We start from the raw sequence: 15,361 nt of genomic DNA on the forward strand, positions 1-15,361 counted from the left end.
AATCGAGTGAGGCCATACGTGTCAACAGCTTCGAACGCTGGTGGCACATAACGGGTTGGCTCTTGCTATTGATGCAGTTAATTTTCTCACGAGCGCCCTTTTGACTGGACTCCCCAGTGAAGGGAGAGAGCGAGGAGCGATGGCACGGCCTTTCTGTCATCCGTCGGGAGACAGCCCTTCCCGAGCTTTTCCCGAGCTTTTACTGATCTCGTTTTTTAGGAAGCACCGAGTCACCCCGCGCTAGTGCCTGGGGACGTCCCGCGGCAGTGTATCCGGCAGACGGATACAGTCGTGCTCTTCCACCACATCCTTTTCTTCGCCAGTCCTGAATTCGGAAACGGGAGGAAGGAAGGACCTCTTGGCTCCTCACAGCATAGCCCCAGGTACATACTACTGAAAGGTCTTTCTTGGTCCGTCATCTGTTTTCAGTTAATCAGGTTTCCTTCACTTAGTAAATTACCACTAGGAAAAAGATCAGTTGTCTGTTGACTACACCTGAGAATGTTTAATTGCTTGTTAATGTGTACATGTGTTTTTCTACCACACGTACATGTGTTTTTAAAATAAATATTTTTAAAAATATAAAATGTTTTATTTACTTTAAAATATATTTTAAAATATTTTAAAAAATTTTTATTGAAGTATAGTTGACTTACAATGTTGTGTTAATTTCTGCTGTACAGCAACGTGACTCAGTTATATTCTTTTTCATATTCGTTTCCATTATGTTTATCACAGGATATTGAATATAGTTTCCTGTGCTATACAGGAGGACCTTGTTGTTTATCCATCCTATATATAATAATTTGCCTCAGTTAATCCCAAACTCCCAATACTTCCCTCCCTCAGCCCCTTTCCCCTTGGCAACCACAAGTTGTTCTCTATGTCTGTGAGTCTGTTTCTGTTTCATAGATAAGTTCATGTGTGTCATGTTTTAGATTCCACATATAAGTGATATCGTATGGTATTTGTCTTTCTGACTTTGCTTAGTATGATAATCTCTAGGTCCATCCATGTTGCTGCAAATGGCATTATTTCATTCTTTTTAATGGCTGAGTAATATTCCATTGTATATATATACCACATCTTCTTTATCCATTCATCTGTCAGTGGACATTTAGGTTGTTTCTATAAGCTTGGCTATTGTAAATAGTGCTGCCACTAACACTAGGGTGCATGTATCTTTTCAAATTATAGTTTTGTCTGTGTATATGCCCAGGAGTGGAATTACTGGATCATATGGCAACTCTACTTTTAGTTTTTCGAGGAACCTCCATACTGTTTTCCATAGTGGCTGCACTAAATTACATTCCCCCCAACAATGTAAGAGGGTTCCCTCTTCTCCACACCCTGTCCAGCATTTATTTGTAGACTTTTTAATGATGGCCATTCTGACCAATGTGAGGTAGTACCTCATTGTAGTTTTGATTTGCATTTCTCTAATAATTAGCGATGATGAGCATCTTTTCACATGCCTATTGGCCATCTGTATGTCTCCTTTGGAGAAATGTTTATTTGGGTCTTCCACCTCTTTTTCGATTGGGTTGTTTGAGTTGTACGAGCTGTTCGTATATTTTGGAAATTAAGCCCTTATCAAGTCCCATCATTAGCAAATATTTTCTCCCAGTCCGTAGGTTCTTTTCATTTTGTTTATGGTTTCCCTTGCTGTGCAAAAGCTTATAAACTTGATTAGGTCCCATTTGTTTATTTTTTTCTTTTATTTCTCTTGCCTTGAGAGACTGACCTAGGAAAACATTGGTATGATTTATGTCAGAGAATGTTTTGCCTATGTTCTCTTTTAAAAGAGTTTTATGGTGTCTTGTCTTATATTTAAGTTTTTAATCCATTTTGAGTTTATTTCTGTGTATGGTGTGAGGGTGTGTTCTAACTTCATTGATTTATGTAAAATATTTTTAAAATATATATTTATTTTTAAATCACCATGCTTTACATTTCTTCCTTTTATTCTCTTTTATTGTCTTCAGTTCAGTTTATTCTTTTTATTTACCCTCAACTCATTTGAAAATTGTGTGCTCTTGTATTTTAACTTTTAAAAATGATATTTGTCTCAACAAATACTAAATTTAATCAGCATGTATTCTCATTCTGAAAAATATAGAGACTAAATAAAAATACACTTGAAATTTGATGATGGCTCCCTCGTACCACCTTTTTTTTTTTTCCCCACTGCAGGCTAGGTTATAGGTTTACTTTTTATTAAAACCACCCTCAAAATTTGTCATATCGTTCTAGGTTTTTTTTTTCTTTTAACAAAGATATTACCAACATATTTACATGTTTCCTTACCGTCGATTCTTTCAGGGTTCATTTAGTTGTAAATTTTCTTCTTTTTTTTAATCAGCTATAACGTCTTTCTTCCTCTCTCATATAAATAACCATTTAGTTGGGCATAGAAATCAAGATTCACGATTTTTTTTCTTCATTTTGGAAATATCATTCATATATTTTAGATCTCTATTCTGCTTCCCTGTTTCTGTCAATCTAATTTTCATTTTTATTAGGTAAATTATATTTTCTTTCTGGGAGTTTTAAGGATTTTTGTTGTTGTTTTTAGTTATTTATTTATCCTTTGCCTTCCTGAGTTTCACTATTATTTGTTTAGGAGTATATGTATTTTTATTTATACTGTTCAGAATTTCTCTGTGTGAACTCAGCAGTAATCTCTTGAAATAAAATCTCTCTGTAGTTGCTTCCATTCCCTTCTTACACTCCTATTAGACAAATGTTGGAGTCTCTCAATCTATCTTCCATGTTTCTTGATTTTTATTTTGTCTCTTTTTCTTTTCTGTGTGTTTTTCTTTTACCTCCATGCACGTAGGATGAAAGGCTTTTACCAATAGGCCTTTTCTGGCTTCAGTGAAATAACTTGACCCGAAATGATACTTTTTTAGAAAACTAATAAAAGTGTGAATAAAACATTATTAACTGGGCAACAAATTATTAAGTAAGGAGAAATTTTAAGTCAGAATCAGGGCTTTCAGAAAATACAGGTGACTTTCATAGGAGAGCAATCATACACAAAATCCAGATGCCTTTCGTGTCTCTTTTGTTGTTATTGTTAGAAAAGACATTTGCAAATACAGTTTATGATGCAAAGGATCATCTGCTTTTTTGCAGCTGCAAGAAAAAGGGACTCCTGTATTTTTAGAACTTTCCATCTACTCCTTGAATCCTTGGAACAACTCTATGAGGTGGGTATGATTTACGAGGAGTGGCCAGGTTCATATCCTCATTGTGCAGATGACTGAAGAGAGGCACAGAGAGGTTTTTTGTAATACTCCTACATTACATGGATGCGTAGTATCTTTTCCAGGATTTAAACCTACGGCTTTGACTCCAGAACTCTTTTTTTTAAACCCACATTGTTGTTACGTTGCCTTTCATTTCCTGCCACCCCCAGGATCAGAAATCTTTTTTTTTTCTTTAGGTTTTATTTTCATTATTATTCTTTTTTGTTATTGAATTATAGGTAATTTACAATGTTGTGTTAGTTTCAAGTGTACAGTAAAGTGATTCAGTTTTTTATATATATATATATTCTTTTTCAGATTCTTTTCCATCATAGGTTGTTATAAAGTACTGTGTATAGTTCCCTGTGCTATACAGTAGGTCCTTGTTGTTTATCTATTTTATATATAGTAGTGTCTGTATGCTAATCTGAAACTCCAAATTTATTCCGCCTTCCTCCCCCCTCCCTTTTCCCCACCCGCTATCCCCTTTGATAACCATGTTTGTTTTCTGTGTCTGTGAGTCTATTTCTGTTTTGTAAATAAGTTCATTTGTATCATTTTTTTTTAGATTCCACATATAAATGATATTATGTGATATTTGTCTTTGTCTGGCTTACTTCACTTAGTATGATAATCTCTAAGTCCATCCATGTTGCTGAAAATGGCATTATTTCATTCTTTTTAATAGCTGAGTAATATTCCATTCCATACCACAACTTCTTTATTCATTCATCTGTCGATGGACATTTAAGTTGCTTCCATGTCTTAGCTGTTGTAAATAGTGCTATGAACATTGGGGTGCATGTATCATTTTTTTAAAAAATTTTTAGTGGAGTATAGTTGCTTTACAATGTTGTTAGTTTCTGCTGTACAGCAAAGTGAATCAGCCATACGTATACATATATCCCCTCTTTTTTAGATTTCCTTCCCATTTAGGTCACCACAGGTCATTGAGTAGAGTTTCCTGTGCTGTACAGTAGGTTCTCATTAGTTATCTCTTTTATACATAATAGTGTATATGTGTCAATCTGAATCTCCCAATTCATCCCACCTCCCCCTTCCCCCCTTGGTATCCATAAGTTTGTTCTCAACATGTGTCTCTATTTCTGCTTTGCAAATAAGTTCATCTGTACCATTTTTCTAGATTCCACATAGAAGCGATACTATACAATATTTGTTTTTCTCTTTCTGACTTACTTCACTCTGTATGACAGTCTCTAGATTTATCCACATCTTTGCAAATGGCACTATTTCATGCCTTTTTATGGCAGAGTAATATTCCATTGTATACACGTACCACATCTTCTTTATCCATTCCTATGTTGATGTACATTTTTTTAAAAAATATTTATTTATTTATTTGCTTGCATGGGGTCTTAGTTGCAGCAGGCAGGCTCCTTAGTTGCGGCTCGCCGGCTCCTTAGTTGCAGCACACAGACTCCTTAGTTGTGGCTCGCCGGCACCTTAGTTGCAGCACGTGGGTTCCTTAGTTGTGGCATGCTAATAACTCTTAGTTGCAGCATGCGTGTGGGATCTAGTTCCCTGACCAGGGATCAAACCTGGGCCCCCTGCATTAGGAGCACGGAGTCTTATCCACTGTGCCACCAGTGAAGTCCCATGTTTTATGTAATTTTTATTAGGCCGTTTTTTCTTATTACAAAAATAACTTATGAGCATTGTGCGTGTGTCTTTTTGAATTAGAGTTTTCTCTGGATATATGCCCAGGAGGAAGATTGCTGGATCCTATGGTAGCTCTATTTTTAGTTTTTTAAGGAACTTCCATACTGTTGTCCATAGTGGCTGTACCAGTTTACATTGACACCAACAGTGGAGGAGGGTTCCCTTTTCTCCACACTCTCTCCCCCATTTATTATTTGTAGACTTTAATGATGGCCATTCTGACTGATGTGAGGTGATACCTCATTGTAGTTTTGATTTGCATTTCTCTAATAATTAGCAGTGTTGAGCATCTCTTCATGTGCCTTTTGGCCATCTGTATGTCTTCTTTCGAGATGCCTATTTAGGTCTTCTGCCCATTTTTTGATTGGGTTGTTTGCTTTTTTGATATTAAGCTGTATGAGCTGTTTGTATGTTTTGGAAATTAATCCCTTCAGTAGCATAATTTGCAAATATTTTCTCCCAGTCCATAGATTGTCTTTTCATTTTGTTTATGGTAGGGAGACTGTGTTTGGTTGTGCCGGTTGCTGACTGTCCAGTGGCCGCTGGCTGACAGTCCTGCTAGTAGCTGCAGTCTACTCCAAGCTCTGCTTACCAAGCTGTATGTGAGCACCTCTGCCTGGGAGTATGAGTGCTCATGTGTAATTTCTGCAAAGATCCACATGGGCTCCTGACAGCCCTGGCCTGCATCTCATGGCTTCTTTGTCCTTCCCCAATTCTGGCTTCTCAGGACTCTGACCTTCCCCGGAAGGAGTGGGAGAAAATGACCGAGTTTCAGGTAAGTAAGGCATTGCTTTCTGTCTCCTAAGGGATTTTATTTCTCAAAGATTGGACACACCTTTTTTCTCTTTCTTGGAAAGGTTAATGAACACGACACACCTTGAGTGCATGTTGTGTGCCAGACTGTGCATTTTGTTTGGTTTATTTTATCATCTTTATTATTTCACAAAGCAATCTTTGAAAAATTGTGGAAATTTGAAATAGAGAAAGATAATTTACCCTACTACCCTGTTTACAAACTACCTCTTTTCGCTTTCTCATATTCCTTTTTCCTCAGGCATTCACAGCTATATATTTGCAATATTTGAATTGATGGGCTATACTTATAAACATTAGATAAAGGTTTAATATCTCTAATTCTTATTAAAATTAGTAAAATAAAGTAAGACCCAACTGGAATATGAGTAAAAGAAAGAATAGGAGCGTCACAATAATGGAAAGTAAATTTATGAAGAAAATAATTTAATAACTAAATGTGTACAAACGTTAATAAAAGCTTTCTATTTATTTATTTCACTTAGATTGTTGAAGATTTTCTCTTTTTTTAAAAAAAGGAATTATGTCTTATTTGGCCAGTCTAGAGATTCAGGAACATTTGTACTCCCTCATATGAAAGGTGAATTGGGAAAACCTTTTGAGAGGGAAATCTGCCATTATGCTTTCAAAAATTTTAAAGTGCAGTTGCTACTTCTTGGTTGAGATCTCTGTAAAAGGATCTTTACAGCAGATGATGATAAGTAAAAATCTGTAACTAATTGTGCTTTATTTGGATTGATTAAAGCTACATCATCAGTTCTAAGGAATACTATACTATGCAGTCACAAAATGGAATGAAAGAGATTTTAATGATACTGCTTGCTCAAATTTATTGAGCATTTCTTATGTGCCAGGCGCCTTTGTAAGTGCTTTACACATATTCACTCGTCTAGTCCTTTCAAACACCTTGTGATTTAGACACCATTATAGAAAAGAGGAAATTGAGATAGTGAGAGGTAAAGGAATTTGCCCAGGGTCCTGTCATTAAAACCTTGAAATTTGAACTCACCCTGTGCCTCCACCAGCTGTGCGTGCGGCAGCAGGTGGACGCGGCTTGTGCCTTGAAAGCACGGGTGAGGAGCTGTGTACCTGTCCTGGAGGGTTGCGGAAGGCCTGTGAACTTTGCGAATATTAAAAGCAGAGATAGAGTGGGACAGCGGGGAGGTGACATCACTGTCACTGAGAGGGGCAAGTGTTGGGACTGAAAACTGCCTGGAGTCCCTCCAAATCGGTAACCATTTTTTTGGGTTAATCTTCTTCATCCTTCTCGATGCTGCCCTTCTTCCAGTGGAGGTTGTGAGATTGAGGTGACATGTGTTTGATGTCGTAGGAGGCGGTGACCTTCAAGGACGTGGCCGTGACCTTCACCGAGGAGGAGCTGGGGCTGCTGGACTCTGCCCAGAGGAAGCTGTACCAGGATGTGATGGTGGAGAACTTCCGGAACCTGGTCTCAGTGGGTGAGGACGGGCACTCTCTGACCCTGAACCTCAACTCTCTTGAGAGTGTCTGGTCCTCAGTTGTTCAAAGCTTTGGACCTTGTGAAATGGTTCCCTGACCTTGAAGACACAAGTTTTTCCAATCCATAGGTTTTTCTGGTCCCTCTCTGCTCAGGCAAAATTCCGTCCGGGGTGATTTTGCCTCCTTGGGGACATTTGGCAATGTCTGGAGACAGTTTTGATTGTCACAGCTGAGGGAGGGGCGCTACTGGCATCTAGTGGCTAGCGGTGCTGTTAAACGTCCTACGATGCACAGGACCACCTCCCCCCACCACACAGAATTAACCAGTCCAGAATATCAGTAGTGCCTCAGCTGAGAAACCCTGTTTTAGATGAACTATAAACGGGCAGCTTAGCTTCTATACTTTGTCTTTCAGATACTTTGGTGGATCATGGAGTCAACTTAGTTCATTGTACTGGCATTTTTTTTCTTTTTCCAGTGAAATAGAATAAAATGGAATAAGAATAGAAACTGTCAGAGTTCCTTATCAAGACCCCCTCACATTGTAGCAAAAACTGTGACCGTTTGCAGTAAGTGGTATGAGAGTGTGAGAAATATGATAAAAACAGACATTGGCTAAATCTCATTTTATCTATATATAGACATGAACTAGGTTGTGACCTCAATTTGTTTTTCTTTTTTTGATTGAAGTATAGTTGATTTACAATGTTGTGTTAGTTTCAGGTGTACAGCAAAATGATTCAGTTATATATATATTCTTTTTCAGATTCTTTTCCCTTATAGGTTGTTACAGAATATTGAATATAGTTCCCTGAATTTATTTCTTATTACAGTTTGTGATCACTTGAGGGTTATAGAACTTGGACAAAGATCTATTTTAGCTGTGTGTTCATCTTAAATATATATATCTGCCTTTTCACAGGACATCTTCCCTTCAAGCCAGATATGGTGTCCCAGTTGGAGACAGAAGAAAAGCTTTGGATGATGGAGAGAGAAACCCAAAGAAACGGGCATTCCAGTGAGAACCGCAAAGCTGTTATTTCAGGTACCAGCTAATCTGCTTCTCTCCACGTCCGTAACGACCGCTCTTGTCCCCGTGCTGTCATCTCTTGCCTGGACTGTGACAGCTTCCTCCAAACTGGTCTCCATGCTTCCGCCCTTGCACTCCTGTAACCTCTTCTCCACATGGAAGCCAGACTGGTTCTTTAGAAAGCAAGTAAGATCATACCATTTCTCTGTCCAAAACCCTCCCAAGGCTTCCCCTTTCACTCTGAGTACTTGCAGTGGACTGCAGGGCCCTACCTTATCTGGCCTCCTCACCGAGTTCCTCTTTGATCACCCATCCTTTTACCCTTTCTTAGATCATTCATGCCATCCTGGCCCCTTTGGAGTGTTCTCTTCTGTTTCCCAACCTTCGACTAGCTCTCTGCCTCAGTGTAGAGGCCCCCAGCCACTCCCTTACTCACTCAGGTCTTTGCTCAAATTTCGTCTCATCAGACAGACCTTGTGTGTCTGCCCCATTTACAGTGCCATCCTCTCTCCATTCTCCGTGCCCTCACCCTGCGTTATTTTGTGTCTAAGCACTGATAACCTCCTGACCTCGTAACTTGTCTTTATTTACTTGTTCATCATCCGTCTCCCCTTGAAAGTAGGAATTTGGGCAATTGTATTTCCCGTCTCTACCCAAAGCCTCCGATGAGCCTTCTGCATAGTAGATGCTCAGTACATAATTGTTGAATGAAGATATTACTTTAAAAATTACTATTCTTTTGAGTAAAAGTGAGGAAGCTCTCCTCACAGCTCCTCCTGACCTATGACCCCAGCCTTCTTCATCTGTGAAGACCACCTCATCCTCTGGATCCCCAGCCATTGTTTCACTTTTCTCCCCAGCCTTTCAAGGCCCTCTGTTCTCCTGCCTTCGCTCAGATCCTCACTGTTTACTTCACTTTTTGAACTCCTTTTCCTTTCTCTCCCCTTCCTTCCCTTCTCTTTAATTTGCATAGTCCTCAGTCCTACCCATTTAAAAACATCAGATATTCCTAGGGAATGTAAATGTATATACTCTCCCTCTGCCTGAAAAACGAAGGAGAGAAGCTTATCTGCAAACATGATAGATTAGGCCCTGAATTCTGAGAGTGGTTAATGGATATAACCATCTGCTTTTGTCCATCTCCCTTCTCATGTCTACATGTTGCTTCACGTTTGATGCATTCAGGAATATTACTGGAAAGGGTCTCATTCTCTTTTTCTTTTTCTTTTTTTAAATTGAAGTGTAGATGACTTACAATGTTGTGTTAGTTTCACTGGGGTTCATTTTTATATGCAAACTGAACCTCAGGAATGATGATCCTACGTATTGTTACACTTCAGTTTTGTGTCATAGACCAAGTCTCTTTTTTAACAAATCTGGTAGCATTTTCTGCCACCCTTTCTCAAAGGTTTTTTTGACCTCTTCAGCATCCGCATGTTTCAGGATTTTGCAACCATGCTCCATGTACAAATACTACCTAAAATGTTGTTTATAGGTCACTGGAGTGCAAAATAAAGGGCTTGTTTTTGTAGGGATTCTTTTTTTTTTTTTTTTTAATGTATTTATTTATTTTTGGCCGCATTGGGTCTTCGTTGCTGCGCATGGGCTTTCTCTAGTTGCGGCGAGCGGGGGCTACTCTTTGTTGCAGTGCGCATGCTTCTCATCGCCGTAGCTTCTCCTGTTGCAGAGCACAGGCTATAGGCGCGCGGGCTTCAGTAGTTGTGGCACGTGGGCTCAGTAGTTGCGGCGCACAGGCTTAGTTGCTCCACGGCATGTGGTATCTTCCCAGACCAGGGCTCGAATCCATGTCCCCTGCATTGGCAGGTGGATTCTTAACCACTGCGCCACCAGGGAAGTCCCCCGTCTCCTTTTTATATGGACCCTTGTGACTTCTTTGGGCTCATCTCAAGATCCTTAATTTAATCAAATCTGAAGTCCCTTTTGCTGTGTACATTAACATGTTCGCAGGTTCCAGGGATTAGGGCATGGACATCTTTAGGATGTTCAATTAGCCTACCATACCCTGAAATGTGCACATACCTGTTGGGACTTGTTCAGTTTATATTATTTGAATGTAGTTTTCTATTTAAGCAAATTAATCATTCAGGACTTGGTACCCACTTTAAACATTTTAAGCCAGTGGCTTCCATACGTTTTTAACTATGACCCTCAATAAGAAATATTTTACATCTCGACCAAGTATAAATGTAACATATGTGCATATTTATGTGTATGTCTACAGCTGAAACAAACATTTTATATAGTGGTACCCTTACTGCTTGTGATATGCTTTTCATGTTATTATTTTTTTTCCCACATAATTTCTTTTATTTTTATTTATTGTTTTAAATTTAATTTTTATTTTATATTGGATATAGTTGATATACAATGTTGTGTTAGTTTCATGTGTATAGCAAAGTGGTTCAGTTATACATATACACATATCCATTCTTTTTCAGATTTCTTTTCCCATATAGGTTATTACAGAATATTGAGGGTTTTTTTCCCCCCCTTGGCTGCACCACGCAGCTTGTGGGATCTTAGTTCCCCAACTAGGGATCGAACCCGGCCCTGGCAGTGAAAGCGCTGAGTCCTTGTCACTGGAGTGCCAGGGAATTCCCACTTCTTTTTCTTTGAAATGTCACAATGTATGGAATGGATTTCACAGTTCACGAGTATATGCCAGCAATTTGAGAAATTCTGTTACAGTGGGGATGAAGCAATGAAGAAATCAAAGTGCTTGTTTTTCTCATGATTGTTACATCCTAGTTCGTCTAAATGGGCAGGAAAAAATTAGGAAATATGTAGTAAATCAAATAATAAGCGCCATGGGGGAAAAGAAAGCAGAGTAAGGCAGATGGGAAGAGTGGAAGGTGTGTTGGGGTGGGAGGAATTATTTTATACTGGGTGATAGGAAGGCCTCACCCAGTTGAGTGACATTTGAGCAGAGAGACCCGAAGGGAATGAGAGAAAAAGCAAGGTTCGCAGCTTCCTGGGCAAAAGATTTCCAAGCTGAACGTAACTCTCCCTCTCCTCCGTTCAGGGTTGCCTTTGAGAATCTGCTCTCTTTCTTCTCCTCCCAAGTTCTTTCTCAGCTGTCCAAGGTTAGTTTTCCCTTTCCCCCTTCTTTTTACAGAGACCAGAATCACTCCCAGGCTTAGAACAATGAATGTTATTATCCCAACCGCTTCCCAAATTTACTCTTAGAAGATCATTTCTACCAGGACCTAAAATACTGTTTAATGCCTACAGTCTGTGCTTTCCTAACCTAATTCAGTAGAAGCCCACTTGTCATAAGCCTGCTAAGGAACAGGTGATTAGGCTTTTAATTGACGTTGCTGTAGGTTGGAAGGTGGGTTGTCTTTGTTGCCCTGCAGCCATCCGATTTCAAACCTACAGCTCTTCTATTAAACTGTTAGACCTGTGGTTCTAAATGGGTCACATTTACAGAAGAGTCTCTTGACCCTGTTCTTCGCTTCCACTTACACGAAAAAGCATAACAAAAGGATAAGTGGTGTGGTACAGACATGACCCTTTCCCTGGTTTTTTAAGGCCTTATCCCTGAGTGTGAAATCCCGATGTTTCTGAACAAAGCATTTACTTGTCCTCACCTCTGAATATCGCTTTTTCTTTTAGGCAGCAAGAATCCCGATGAGGTGGAGACTCTTGGAAAAGTCGCATTAAAATACCTTTCATGTGAAGAGCCGTCTTGCTGGCAAATCTGGAAACAGGTCGCAAGTGATTCAACGTGCTGTCTTCAGAGGAGGACTTCCCATTTCCTACAAGGTGATTCTCTTCAGGTTTCTGAAAATGAGAACCATATGATGAACCACAAAGGCGATAGTTCCAGTTACCTTGAAAATCAAGAGTTTTTGATTTTGAGAACCCAGGATTCCTGTGGGAATACGTATGTGAGTGAGTCAGGGAATCAGAGTAGAGGTAAGCAAACGAACGGGAAAAACAACCCACGTATATGTGAAACCTTCATGAAGAAATCACCCCTGAGTGATCCTGTTAAAACTGACACAGAACAGAAACCCTGCAAAGGAGAGACACCGTATCCCTGTAGAGAGTGTGGGAAAAGCTTCAGTGATAGCGAAGTGCTCCCAGTTCATCCGAGGGTTCGCCTGGGAGAGAAATGCTCCCATCTGCAAAGTCATCAAAGAATTCACCCGCGAGGGAAAGTCGATAAATGTCGTGAATCCAGCGATGGTTTCAATAGGAACTCCTTTCGTCCCCGTCAATCTAATCACACGGGAGAGAAGTCCTATAGGTGCGACAGTTGTGGCAAGGGATTCAGTAGCAGCACAGGCCTTATCATCCACTACAGGACACACACAGGGGAGAAGCCTTACAAATGCGAGGAGTGCGGTAAATGCTTTAGCCAAAGTTCAAATTTTCAGTGCCATCAGAGAGTCCACACCGAAGAGAAACCGTACAAGTGCAACGAGTGCGGGAAGGGCTTCGGCTGGAGCGTTAACCTTCGTGTTCACCAGAGGGTCCACAGGGGTGAGAAACCCTATAAGTGTGAGGAGTGTGGGAAGGGCTTCACGCAGGCCGCGCATTATCACATACATCAGAGGGTCCACACCGGGGAGAAACCCTACAAATGCGATGTCTGCGGCAAGGGGTTCAGTCACAATTCCCCTTTGATATGCCACCGGAGGGTCCACACTGGCGAGAAACCGTACAGATGTGAGGCGTGCGGGAAGGGCTTCACCCGTAACACAGATCTTCACATCCACTTCCGTGTCCACACGGGAGAGAAACCCTACAAATGCAAGGAGTGCGGGAAGGGCTTCAGTCAGGCTTCCAATCTGCAAGTCCACCAGAACGTCCACACCGGGGAGAAACGATTCAAATGCGAGACGTGTGGGAAGGGCTTCAGTCAGTCATCAAAGCTGCAGACCCACCAGAGAGTCCACACAGGGGAAAAGCCCTACAGATGTGACATGTGCGGTAAGGACTTCAGTTACAGTTCAAATCTTAAACTGCACCAAGTCATTCACACTGGAGAAAAACCGTATAAATGTGAGGAGTGCGGGAAGGGCTTCAGTTGGAGATCAAACCTTCATGCTCATCAGAGAGTCCACTCAGGAGAGAAACCCTACAAATGTGAGGCGTGTGATAAGAGCTTCAGTCAGGCCATAGATTTCCGGGTCCATCAGAGAGTCCACACGGGCGAGAAACCCTACAAGTGTGGTGTCTGTGGGAAGGGCTTCAGCCAGTCCTCTGGTCTTCAGTCCCATCAGAGGGTCCACACTGGGGAGAAGCCCTACAGATGCGACGTGTGTGGAAAGGGCTTTCGTTACAGTTCACAGTTTATATACCACCAGAGGGGCCACACTGGTGAAAAGCCTTACAAATGTGAGGAGTGTGGGAAAGCCTTTGGGCGGAGCCTGAATCTTCGCCATCACCAGAGGGTCCACACAGGAGAGAAACCCCACAAGTGTGAGGAGTGTGGGAAGGCCTTCAGTCTCCCCTCCAATCTTAGAGTCCATCTGAGTGTTCACACTCGGGAGAAACTGTTTAAATGTGAGGAGTGTGGGAAGGGCTTCAGTCAGAGTTCTCGGCTTCAAGCCCACCAGAGGGTCCACACAGGAGAAAAACCATACAAGTGTGACATATGTGGTAAGGACTTCAGTCACCGTTCACGGCTTACATACCATCAGAAAGTCCACACTGGCAAGAGTCTTTAAAAGTGAGAAGTCTGTTAATGACTTCAGTCAGGATGCACATCTTCAAGGTTTTGGAGAGTCAATGCTGCTGATAAACTCTATGAAGTATTGAGAGTGGAAAGGGATTCCTTCAGATGGAATCTTCCCAGCAAATCCATTAAAATGGTGACATAGAACCATACACAGTAACGGGAGAAATAGGTTGTAACCCTCTTGGTAAGATCCACTTGATATAAATGATCTCTCAAAGTGAATATATGCCTAAAGACAGTGTGTGAAAAGGATATTTGCCGTATACTAACTAGTTTTTTTTGAGGGGGGATGTCAAGGAGGGCTTTGGGGTTATTTTTCCATCAACTTCCATTTTATACTTGTTTACAGTGACTGTTATTTTTACTAAAGCTGTAAAACTATGAAAAGTGAAATAAATAAAATTACTAAAAATTTCCTGTAGCCAAGAATTTGTAATATGATTGCTTTATTTCATATGATATATTGGATTAAAATTAAGGAATAGATCCCCAGAGATGAACCTTTGATCTTCAGAAGTAAATACCTATCTGCCGCAGATGTATATAAAGGAATGTTCATTGCATTATTGTTTATAATAGCAAACATAGAAATAATCAGTTGGGTTGCCAAAGTATTTTATGATTTACTTATCCAGTGCAAATTGTTGCTATGGATGTTGGAAGATGTCCAGAATACATTAACCTGGAAAAACACAAAGCATGGGATTTTTGTGTGATCTCATTAAAAAAGAAAAAAAAAAATATTTATTTTTACTTATCTCTAAATGATGGGATTTTCCTTGACATAAATTTTTACATTTCTTTAAACTTCTTGTTTTGAAATAATTTAAAACTTTCCAAATATTGTAAAAATTATATAAAATCTCTCATGTACCCTGTACTCAGATTCACCAGTTAACATGTTTGAGTCATTATTCTCTTAATGTATGTGAACGTGTATATATGCACACACATATTGACATATGCTTTTTTTTTAACCATGAGTATGTTCCAGACCTCTTAGCCTTTGCATCTGAATACTTAAGTGATACTGTAAGAACAAGGGTATTTACTTACATATCTACAGCACAAGCATAGCATTCAGGAAAATTGAATATTGATACATAACGTCTAACCTCCAGACCTTATTCAAATTTTAGCAGTTGTCTCTCTCTCTTTCTCTCCCTCTCCCCCTCCTCCCTCCCTCTCTCTCTCTTTCCTATTTCTTTATTTTTTTGGTAGGTGACAGAATTAAAATCAGCTTATCAACAAATCTTCAAAGAAAGGTCTATATTTGTCTTCCACATAATTTGATTATTCACCATATGAATATCCAGTTGTTCCTATACCAGTTACTGAACATTTCCCTTATTCCCCACTACTTTGCAGTGCCACTTTTGAAGAAAATCAGTAATCTATATATTAGATGGATGTCTTGAC

At 40.0% G+C, this 15,361-nt stretch overlaps 1 protein-coding gene across 2 annotated transcripts; it reads left to right on the forward strand.

Moving 5' to 3' along the window:
- Positions 1-251: 251 nt before the first annotated feature.
- Positions 252-14,326, forward strand: ZNF227 (zinc finger protein 227). 2 transcript variants are annotated; one of them, XM_061173701.1, is made up of 6 exons: positions 252-383; positions 3,139-3,212; positions 5,659-5,706; positions 7,075-7,201; positions 8,125-8,247; positions 11,869-14,326. In XM_061173701.1, the coding sequence occupies exons 3-6, from the start codon at positions 5,692-5,694 to the stop codon at positions 13,929-13,931; spliced, it is 2,328 nt and encodes a 775-aa protein (XP_061029684.1). In that variant the 5' UTR covers positions 252-383; positions 3,139-3,212; positions 5,659-5,691; the 3' UTR covers positions 13,932-14,326. The 2 variants fall into 2 exon arrangements, with proteins under 2 accessions (XP_061029684.1, XP_061029683.1); XM_061173700.1 differs by lacking the exon at positions 252-383 and having other exon boundaries at positions 3,136-3,212; positions 5,429-5,706.
- Positions 14,327-15,361: the final 1,035 nt, after the last annotated feature.

Source organism: Eubalaena glacialis, chromosome 18, assembly GCF_028564815.1.
Source record: "Eubalaena glacialis isolate mEubGla1 chromosome 18, mEubGla1.1.hap2.+ XY, whole genome shotgun sequence".
Lineage (NCBI taxonomy): Eukaryota > Metazoa > Chordata > Mammalia > Artiodactyla > Balaenidae > Eubalaena > Eubalaena glacialis.

What these genes read in the sequence shown, in the direction of transcription:
- ZNF227 (XM_061173700.1), top strand. Translation starts at nt 5,566, where the DNA reads ATGTGTAATTTCTGCAAAGATCCACATGGGCTCCTGACAGCCCTGGCC. An exon ending in CCGGAACCTGGTCTCAGTGG is followed by an intron (nt 7,202 to 8,124) that starts GTGAGGACGGGC and finishes GCCTTTTCACAG; the next exon opens with GACATCTTCCCTTCAAGCCA. An exon ending in CCGCAAAGCTGTTATTTCAG is followed by an intron (nt 8,248 to 11,868) that starts GTACCAGCTAAT and finishes TTTTTCTTTTAG; the next exon opens with GCAGCAAGAATCCCGATGAG.